General features: G+C 39.4%; 2 protein-coding genes across 2 annotated transcripts in view; both read right to left on the bottom strand.

Moving 5' to 3' along the window:
- Nucleotides 1–621, bottom strand: part of cwc25 (CWC25 spliceosome associated protein) — a 4311-nt gene extending 3690 nt beyond the window's left edge. Inside the window, exon 1 of the mRNA XM_031867193.1 lies at nt 474–621. Coding sequence (XP_031723053.1) covers nt 474–491 — 18 coding nt within the window. The 5' untranslated portion in view covers nt 492–621. The remainder of the gene's footprint in view (nt 1–473) is intronic.
- Nucleotides 622–1757: 1136 nt separating this feature from the next.
- sp6 (Sp6 transcription factor) lies at nt 1758–9875 on the bottom strand. The gene is made up of 2 exons (XM_031867026.1): nt 9669–9875; nt 1758–4994 (listed from the first exon to the last, which is right to left on the bottom strand). Exon 2 carries the CDS (start codon nt 4874–4876, stop codon nt 3950–3952), a length of 927 nt encoding a protein of 308 aa, XP_031722886.1. The 5' UTR covers nt 4877–4994; nt 9669–9875; the 3' UTR covers nt 1758–3949.
- Nucleotides 9876–11157: the final 1282 nt, after the last annotated feature.

The raw sequence follows: 11157 nt of genomic DNA, 5'->3' as shown, positions 1-11157 counted from the left end.
TATATATATATATATATATATATATATATATATATATATATATATATTTATCTGTATAATTCGGGTGATTCTGTTGCGACTAACGTTACTTTTTACTGGTGAGCAGACCCATTCACTCGTCAAATACATGTCATTGTACCGTTGGCCTTGTGTTAACATGACTAATAAAGTAAACTGTTATAGCTGCTCAGTCAGTTGACCTTAAGCTAACGCAAACTAGCCATTACGCTACTTGCTATTATCTATTGCAACAGCTATTAAAATAAAAAGAATAAGATAAGACCGAAGTTAAAGTGAGTATTGCTGAACTGTGGCTCGTAACTATTCCTAGTAGGTATCACCTCATGTTGTAACAGCTAATGTTATGTAGAAAACAGTAAGCAAGCGAACATCTTTAAACCCATATTCTAAACAGAGTTTTATCAACCATCTCTAAACAGAAAGCTGTTCAGGATAACTTAACTCATACTTACCAGATCGCCTCCCCCCATCTTGGAAAAGTCGTCGTTTCAATCCAGCAATAAATGGAAAAAGACAAATCTGTCTATACTATAAAAGGTGGAACAACGAAAGTTCAACGCTAGCAAGAAAATGGAGCCACCGAGACGTGTGTGTTATGTGTTTTGTATACTTCCTGTTTTGTATAATTCTCTTTCCGGTTCCAGCTCACAGTGCCTTCACGCGCCTATCGTCAGGTCCTGACATTACAGCGTCATCGTCGCGAGTAAACCGGAATAAACAGTCAGCGATATGGCTCGACGTGACTTTCTAGTTGTTATGGTCGCAGTTCGTAAAAATGAGCTTTATGTCAATGTACGTGCTTTGATGGTTGTTAATTAGTTGCACATACTGTATGGATCATCCTTATAAAATAAGATAAGATTAGTGGGGGAATTGTACAGGATTACAGCAGCATAGTGGATAGTGCAAACAAGAGACATAGTAAAAAACAATGTATCAAAAAAAGTATTATAAATAAGTAAATAAATAATAAACTGTAAAGAATATTAACTAAGTAAAATCCACAATAACTAAAATATAACTATAACTAAAAACTAAAAATGTTATATATATAGACAGAATAATTGTTGTATTGCACAGTGTATTTATATTGCACAGATGTTTTAGTGTTGTGTGGTCTACTGGGAGCACAGCTGGTTGTGCAGCCTGACAGCAGCAGGAAGGAAGGACCATGCGGTACCTCTCTTTCACACACCGTGGGTGAATCAGCCGGTGGCTGAAGGAGCTACACAGAGCAGCCAGCATGGGGTGGGAGGTGTTGTCCATCAGGGATGATATCTTAGCCATCATCCTCTTGTCTCCCACCACTTCCACCGTATCCAGCACACTGCTGGCCTTCTTGATGAGTTTGTTTAGTCTCTTCCTGTCGGCTGTCGAGATGCTGCTGCCCCAGCAGACCACTCCAAAGACCACACTTATGTTTTTAACTTGGGATTCTAATACCACATCTAATTGTGTAAAAAATGTTATGTAATATGTGATATATGATACAAACATTTACAGGGTCTAAAGAAATCCAACTTACTTGTTATTCTGCTACTACTACTACTGGTAATAATAATAATAATAATAATAATAATAATAATAATAATAATAATGCTGTTGTGAGTACAAATTAAACTGGAAAGAATAATTGACAATTAGCACATCTTTTGGTTAAAAAAAGGTTCAACATGGGCACAGAATATAGTTTTGTTTTATTTAAAGGACAATAATAGATTAAATACAAGTTATAACACCATGATACTTAACTTATTAAACGTTTTAGAACATATTTTATTACAGTCAACTAAACATTCACTACATCAACAAATTAAAACAAAGTTGTCCATTTTGTTCTACCGACCAACATAAAAGAAGACTATTTCTATTATTAGAAATAATAGAAATAGTCAATTGACTAATGTTTAAGCAGTCTTCCATATCTTATCTCCTATACATAAATACAACAATTGTGAGCCTCCAATAATGCAAACTCCCTAAATATATAGAAATCGCAGCCTAGTGTCTGTGATGGGTTACATACATCCTAATAGTGTTTTAAACTGTAAAGCTGCCTACACTGCTTGCTACAGAACTATTGATCACATATTATTGATTATGAAAGTTGACTATTCCAAACAAGTAAGCTAAACAAATTCTGATGCTTGCGTTGTTAAACTGTATTTTCTTCCATTAACTACAATGAAAACACAGTCGTTCTCTGCTAATTCAGAGACATGTTTCAAAAAGTGTTTTGTTGAATGAGTTGAGTGTCAGTGAACATGGAAAAACTGCAGACACACCAACAGCTCTGAATGAAATGTGTTGAGAGACAAACCCTTCACATATTGTTTGTTGATGATTGGGACTACAGCTTGATCAGACATGCAAATAGTTATCAAGCTGATGATATTTGGAAGAACTGTATAAACCCACTTAATGAGGTACACCTAGATAGTGTTCATAGGACAACCTACTGCTTCAACCACCGCCTGAACCTTTTCAGATATGAATTTAAGGATCGCTCTTTTAAGATTTTCTGTTGCACATTTGGGATATTAAAAGCGGATTTTCTTTTTGGCCACTTGATGGCAGCAGAACTAACTGTGTATAAAACTTTGACATTTCATCACCATGTAAAGATTTTGATGAGAACGGTGAGACTGAACTAAAACGGTAAATAGTGTACTCAGTAGAGCTGCAGAGTTTAGTGATAATACTCTGAGAGTTCATTACTCAGGCAAATGTTTTCCTTTGTTAATATTGAAATTGTGATTAGTGTAGCTTTACATCTTGTGACTGCAGAGGCCACTGTAGTAAACAACCCAACTGAGTTTCATTCAGCTGCACCAGCAGCCTGTAGTGACGGACCTGTGGTGTCGTGTTTGTAGCAAAAAGATGAATTTGCCCATGCAGCATTTTTTCTCCATGTCCAGCATTAATGATCATGCAGCTCAGCTTTCTCTCTTGTTCTTACGTGCCAGAAGTGGAGGGCATCACATTATGTCCTCAGCGGCTCTGACCACTTTTCATTTTTAGGTTCAATTAGTTGTGATCTGTGAGTTTACTCTTTTCACATCATCATCACACTTAATTCCTGTTTCTTTGCATTGCTGTGGTCCGTCTGGTAACCTAAAACCAACGTTCACATTCTCCTACTGTGTGATTATTCGTATTAATAAGTGTTTTACCATCATAACTACGGTGGCAACAGAAACACACAATTCTTTGGTAAATACGAGCCTTTGTAGTGCATGGAATTCCCTTTTTTATATTATATTATCATATTATCATTGCATACCAACATACACACAGTTTTGTGGCATGAACCTTCAACCTTCCAAATAGCTATTGTCCTTTTTAAATTACAAAATGCTGTATTATATTCCAGTGTCTTATCACAACTTGCACAGTAGGCTACACACACATATGGTGATAGTTTGAGACAAAAAGTATCACTGTCTCTTTTCTCCATTCAAAAGCATGCTGCCTTTGAAATTGTTATATTAAACTGTGTTGGAGTCAAACATTTCTCCAAAACGTCCAGTAACACATTTGATTAATTTCATTGTAAACGAGTTAACGAGCCACCTTCAGTTAATCTCATCCCAGTCTCTTGGTCTGCTGGTATTTGTAGCTCAGGCAGCAATCCTTTAGCCACCTTCCATTTTAAGTAAACAGAGTAAAGTTGTAGCCACAAAATAGGTAAAATTCCTTTTTTTCTGTGTGCTATAACATTTAGATTATCACTGAGTTAGCTCACTTGATAAATTCACAGGACGACAGATGAACACACTCTCTGTTCCATCCAACTTTCATCAGAGAAAGTTTGTCCAAACCTTTTTTCTATTCTCTATTCTATTGTAAAACTATTACGCCTCAATGACTGAGAGGGGAACAAATGTTCACCTTTAACTGCAATAAAAATCTTCTAAAAGTGATGAAATTAGCCAGACTGCCCTGTCACGCCTGAGACTGAGGGGTCTGTCTCACATTTCAGCTTCAGCGGAGGCTCTGTGGTGTCAGACGCAGACACATTGGAGGAGGACTGAGGAGGCTTAGGTGTATCAAAGCCCTTATCCATCCTCCCGTCTCCATTTACCCTCTCCTCCCCATGTCCTGGCGGGGACTCATGTGTGCGCATGTGCTTGGCCAGGTGGTCATTACGCATAAACACTCTAGGACATAATGAGCAGCTGAACTTCTTAGCACCAGTGTGTGTCTGAAGGTGTCGCTGCAGTTCATCAGAGCGTGTGAATCTCTTGCCGCAGAAGAGCCAGTTGCAGACAAACGGCCGGTCCCCGCTGTGCCATCTTAGGTGTGCCTTCAGATGGGAGGTCTTGGCGTATGCTTTGCCGCAACCAGGGATGTGGCAGTTATGCATGTGCTTCCTCCTGCTGTCGTCAGTGCTCTGGCCCAGCTGTTCAGCATGGACGCAGTTAGGGCAGCGACACGCAGCCTGGCCGCCGCCTCTGGGAGTGGAGCGGCGCTGGGGTTTGGGGCGGGCTGAGACGGGGTTCTCCTGTGGTTCCTCCAGGGAGAACGATTCTTGCTGCAGCATATCAGGGGCCAGTGGCTCCATCTTGAAGGCATCCTGGGGGAAGAGGTGAGATGAGTGTGAGGCTTGAACGAGTTGAGCTGGAGGCAGGGTGCACAGCTGCGGGTCAGATCCGTAGGGCCCTAAAGAGTGCTGCAACCCCATGGAGCTCCCTGGATTTATTGAAGGCAAGCTGACACCCTGCCCTGTCTGCAGGTCTATCCAGCTCCCTGACTGGACGTCCCTGTGGAGGTCCCACCAGGAGGGGATGTTCATGTCTTCTGGGCTGCCACTTGGTGGTGCTGTCCTTAACCAAGGCTCGTAAGGGTGGGCCATGGCAGAAGCTGGTGCAGGTGCAAGACTGCTGATGAGGTCGCCCGCTCAAAGTGTTTACTATTTTCTGGGTAATGCTGAAAATATTAGCATATGGTAGGACGGTGATGCATCAAAAAACCTGCAAAAAGAAAGAACAGACAAACTGTTATCTCTCCAAATCTGGTATCAACTTTCTCACTCTTTCTCACTCAGTGTCTCTCAGTGACTTCACTGAACCACATGCAAGGACTTTGAAGCCTTGAGGTCATTTTTTTTCCCAGTCTGAAAGGCTTTGAAATTACTCAGCTTTTGCTGATCTAACGTTTCTGAACTTCAGAAGTGAGACATTCAGGCCTAAATCCTCCCGTCTACTACATTTAAACCCCGAGCACACCTCCTTCATCGCCATGGATACTGCAGTTCTCACGCTGCGTGGCCGAGGAGACAGAGGAGAGGGGGAGACAGACGTGTCCAGGCAGAAGCCTGCCACATGCATCTGCTGCCAGGTACTTCCCATGGAGGACAGTCAAAGTCAAGCGCAAAGAAAACAACATTGTTGGCCCTGTGCAGGGGGGGGTAAATACTGGTGAGATGGGGGGAGGGACGAGAGTGAAGAGGAGTGTTGACAGGAGAGCAGTTTGGTAAAAGAAGAAGTTCCAGGGCGGTATGGCTGCAGGCCAAAATCTATTTGTACATCTCTGAGGTTTGTGAAACCTGGCAGACTGGGGAACCTGTTTTTTATGAATCACACATGATTTACAACAGCCCTCCAGGCAAGTTACAAAAGGAGCCCCGTAAAACGGCCCGCCTCTTACACACTGGCGGCAGAAAGCATCAACAGTTGCAGACTGACGGCATTCAGGAGCTTGAGAATGGGAGACCAGCAATGACATGAGAACAATTACTTTATGTGTATAATTATGGGCACACGCTCCAAAACAGCATCCTGTCCCCAACACACTCCAGGTATGTACAGTACACTTGTGGACACCTCAACAACATCAGTCAGTGAGAGGAGGGGCTCTGATTTCCATAGGTGACACAAAGCTTGTTAAAGTTGGACAAGTCTGTGGAAATCTATGCCAAGAAACTAGCAGCCTGCAAGACCTGTGCTCGGCTCCAAACATGTCCTAGCCCCAAACAATCTTGTGGACTTCCACCACACCCCCATCCTCGAACATCTACAATTATCTTTACAGCAGGAAATAGTAAAGAAGGCTGAAGCTTCAGAGGTTGGTGTCTAAGTCTTGAGATCACTTGTTGTGAAACATATCTGACATAGCAAACTCCACAAGGTTGCCAAGAAAGAGGTCAAGCTCCAGTGGAAGACATCCTGTATGTTATGTAGATTCATTAGATGCTGGAGGAGCATGCATGTGCTTCAGCACACAGGTGGTGTCACTCTGACTGACATTGAAGGATCCCCTCAGTAGATCTCAATTTGTTGAGTCAATACGGCCAAACCAAGAGGATTACACATCATTCGCAAAGGTTCACTCAAACTAACTCAGAGATGCTTCTAGTTCCAATGAAATTGTAAAGCAATTAGTTTGGAATTCCCTAATGAAAGGCCTGGTGTTAAGGGTCAAGCTGATTTATTTTTATGTCGTCCTGGAGCCAGAGTTGCTGCTCTCTAATCTTTTGGGAATGCGACTCAGACACACAACAGAATGGCCCACTCTGCTCTTCCTGACATAACCGTAAACAAGCGAAGACAGCAGCATCCTCCTCCGTTCGCCAAAGTGCTAGGAGCGCTACGGGCTCCTAAGGGAAACAGCTGGCATAGGGGGGCCCCCAGGGGGACGGCAGCTTGGGAGGAGGAGGATGGTACAGAGCAATGACAGAGCTCTGGTCATAAAACCTGCCCGACCAAGACCCAGCTCAGACCCCGGTTTACAAGCCTGCCATTTGGAAGAGGCACAGAGAGGGAGAAAACTTTACTCTTGATTTTTAAAACATAGACACTACAATGAGTGCAGTTTTTGACAAACCTTTTTCCACTCTCTGTTCTGATATGAGAACCTAATGATTTGGGTTTTCCAACATAAGATGCTTATTTCAAACTGATAACCTGCTCGTTTAAACTTTTGCATTAATACATTTTGAGTTCCACTTTCAAAATTATTTACAGGCCCAATTTAATTCTTGTTCTACCCACCACAAGTCCCCCATTCTACCTCATCCCAGACGTAGAAGAGCCCAGTTAAAACATTAACGCTGACTGTCTGTGGACACTCTAGTCAAGACAAACCAGTTTGGGTCAAATGGCATTAACAAGAAGTTTGTTTTAACCTGCTTAGAGGACAAAATGGATGGAGTAGATGGAGCACACCAATTCGACAGGGGTCAGGTCAGCTGTCAGACGAGTGTACCATGATGAACTTCAAACACTTTTCTGTTACAACCAAAGCTTTCTGACCTTTTCTATATGACCATGTGAGGGAAAATACTTGTGATCAACTCAAAAACATACTAAAACAAACGCAAAGAAGCGGTGTATTGCCCAAAGTCTGACCCCACACCGGTAACAAATCTGGTGGGTGCAATAATGAGGAGGAACAAAATTGATTTATATTAGAATTTATAAAATGCTTGACTGGATTATGAATTAAAATGTCAGTTGCACAGCTGAGTGAAGGGTTAAGTGAGATACAAAGCTGGAGAGGGAAGGCTGATCTCTGCTCCTCTGCACTTTAACTGTATGATTAAGTGCAAACTAGAGATTTTTCAGATATAGATGACAGCTTTAAATCCTCACTGATTTAGGAGTGTCTGTGAGACACTTATTCATACACAAGCACCGATACGTATTTTACTACAGTATATACTGCAGTTAATGTGTCAACAGCCTTTCAGAGCTTTTTGCGTCCTTCTCTCTTCTGAGTGGACACACTGCAACCAGAAAACTGTTTCACATTTGATTTACAAATGACCAACCCGCTGTACATTGAGCTCCAGTACGAAATGTGAAACATCAAGTTAAAATTTGAATTACTATCCAGATTGTCAAGATACGTACAGTGGTGCAAATTTACAACTAACATTTATTCAAGGTCTGTCTTTACACTAGAGAATTGCAATCGTCCTTATATACATGTAATATAGTACTTTTAATTTTTTCTAACAAATATAGTCTATTTTCCGATTACATTTTAAATACAATGAGTTTATTAAAAAAAACTGCATTGTTGACCATTTACAGCATTAAAGTAACACTTATATATTCAAACATCAATAATAATGATCCAATAATATAATAATATAACATTTACATGGGCCATTCTGCATATTGGTACTTTTATTTTTTGGAAAATGTTTTTGCTAATACTTGGTGACAATTTGAATGCATGACTTTACTGATTAATTGATTTTATGATTTTACTTTGTGGCATTGCTACTTTTATTGAAGTAAATTATTTGAATACTTCTTCCACAACTGCACATATAGCGTACCTTATATATCTTTGTATAAGATATGTCTTATATAATTTATCTGTACCATATGTGTGTAAAAACCCTGAGAAGCGAGTCTCCGGTTCGATTCCCAGCTGACCGGATCATTTGCTGCATGTCAGTCCCCTCCTCTCTTTCCCCACATTTCCTGTCTCTCTCCATTATCAAATAAGGGCATAAAATGCCCCAAAATATATATTTTTTATTTATTAAAAAAGAAAGACTATCACTTGGTCAGTCAGCACTGAATAAGCCATGGCATTTTTGAATAAAACCCTTTCAATACAAAGATAATGAATTCAAACTCCAGACAGTCCAGATCGATGTAACACACTCATTTCATATCAAATCCCATCACGTACATTTTGTAAATTTCCTGTTTGTGCTAGATAATCTTAATTCAAAATATTCTCCCTTTGTTGCATTTACTATATATTTCTCTTTTATTGTACATCCAGGAACTCTTTCTTTATTCTCCAGTTTTAATAAGTTTCACAGGGTCCCTGCAGAATTGTTCCTATCGGGAACATGAAAACATTAAAGCAGTCTACTTCACTGGGACAAAAGGAGCTATAATGACATTAGACCATCATTTAAAATAAATAGCAACAATGAGTATCGGCACATTTTCTCAACTGCATTAATGTACAGACAGAAAAAAATATACAGGTCTGATTCTCCATAATTTGTTAATAATTTGCCTGTGAAACATTATTCAAACTAACATTTTAAGACATAAAATCTGCATGATTATTTATTTGAGTAAACAATACATTAGGTTACATCCCATTGACACTGACCCTTCACACTTACAGGTCAGCTTGTTGACTGCAGAAAACTGTCAGTTAAATATAATCCACACGTATCCACTACTTATACCTGAAAACCTGGACTACATATCTTACACATATTTTTGTTTTATCTGATAACATTTCATTTTTCGGGAAATTGTCTGTTGTGTTTTGGAGAATGCTTTATACAACAGACAAGGACAATAATTAAAACTTGAATTATAAAATGTTTAGGTTTAGTGGCAGCTCCTGTGGTCTCTTTGTGGGAAATGTATTTTCCGTTTTTGTTTCCCAGTAAAAAAAAGGTGTTAGCCCTAATCTACTAAATGTTCTGTTTATTCAAAACTTACAGTGACATTGTTTTTTTAAATTTTGTCTGTGTTCAATATGAAATTACTTTGATTTTCTCATATATTGATCTATAGTTCCAGTTTAATAAATGATTAGGCTAATATAACAATGTCTTAATGTTATTGAAGGTCAGTTTATAATCAAGTCATGATATTAGACATAGTAGTAACTTTTAATGTAGATGGCAGTGATGGCAAAGAAAACAAATCCCGATTTACCTGTTTGTCCTTGGAGCTACTGCTGTTAATTTCTTTTTGGAATAAATGCACTTTGGTTGGATACAGTTTATCTCAGCTCAGCTCTGCTGCTTCCTCCTTTCGTCGAAAAACGTGCGCAGAAACATATTATCCTCATCATCATATTTCATCTGATTTTCTTCATCGCAGACGGTCCAACTGAGGCAATATCGGCTTTTTGGCGCACAGGTAAGCAGCGCTCTCAGTAGTGACAAACTTTATGATAGGCTGTGCGTATTGAGTCCCTCCAGGCTCCGCCCTCTGCCGCTGTGCCGTCTTCCCCTTTGAAGATGCGCCCGAAGCTGGAGGTGAGGAAACGGCTCGCTTTAAAAGGAACACGAGGCTCAGTGGGACAGTCGGTTAGAGTTGCCAAATATCCAATAGTTTTGTAAAGTTTGGCCTATCTGATGAGGTACGAATTTTAGGCTTGTTATTATACGTTTAAAAAAAAAGAAGCAAAATAAAATAATTAATAACTTTCATTCCGCTACAGTTCAGGCAAATGTGTGATTCTGTAAAGTATCATGCAACAATCAGTGGTGGAGAGTAACAGCGTACACAAGTGCTACAGTGCTACAGCTATACAAGTTGTTGTACTCAACTCATTTTACTTTATACATCTACTCCAATTTTAGGACAAATTCTACTTATTTCTTCACCACATGTATTTGACAGCTGTCATTAATGTTACTTTTTAGATGAAGATTGTACAGACTAAACATATGATCAACTCATTACGTAAAAATTAGAAGTCAGCCAAAAATATTTTGAAGTTAAAAAGTGTCAGTAACGAGATGTGAATGCGAAATGCAAATTGGGGGGGGATTGAAGAAGAGAAGAAAAAACACAGGTGGCACGTTTTTGTCCTCCCATTGTTATAGATTCAACAAACCAACAGCATGTGAAGTCATTCAAATTAGTTCCACTATGACAATCTGCAACATTAGTCTACCACTTAAATGTTATTGCCTCCATAATTATGACAATATTATATTCATAACTGAATATTCAGTCATTCTGCATAACAAGTGCTTTTACTTTTAAAACTTCAAGTGCATTTAGTAAACATGTTCAATTCAAGACTTTCCTGTAGTTTGGTATACTTTTAGTCAAGTAAATTATCTGAATTCTTCCTCCACTGTCAACGATTCAACAACAAAAATATCCAAAGAACAAAATCTTAAACAGTGGGCTGTTAGAGTTGCCAAATATCCAATAGTTTTGTAAAGTTTGGCCCGGGTCCCTAACAGAAGCAGGGCTGAGATCATGACGTGAGAGTTGAAATACCCCTGCTCTGAATCAGTTTTTTTTTTTTTTTATCATTATGTACATTTCGATATATATAAAGATTTAGCAACTAGGTAAAACATAGTTACTGCAACGTTTTAGCATTAACATTATCCACATTTGGAAAACCAGTTTTATAAAGTTTACTTAAGCTTTTTCCATTTATATAACTTTTTTGGGGGGT

This window comes from Anarrhichthys ocellatus, unplaced genomic scaffold (assembly GCF_004355925.1).
Source record: "Anarrhichthys ocellatus isolate YVR2014 unplaced genomic scaffold, GSC_Weel_1.0 scaffold38, whole genome shotgun sequence".
In the NCBI taxonomy this organism is placed as follows: domain Eukaryota; kingdom Metazoa; phylum Chordata; class Actinopteri; order Perciformes; family Anarhichadidae; genus Anarrhichthys; species Anarrhichthys ocellatus.
This window is presented reverse-complemented; position numbering and strand designations above follow the sequence as displayed.

Excerpts from the sequence above, each read along its gene's own strand:
- sp6 (XM_031867026.1), bottom strand. The coding sequence starts at position 4,876 with ATGGCCCACCCTTACGAGCCTTGGTTAAGGACAGCACCACCAAGTGGC.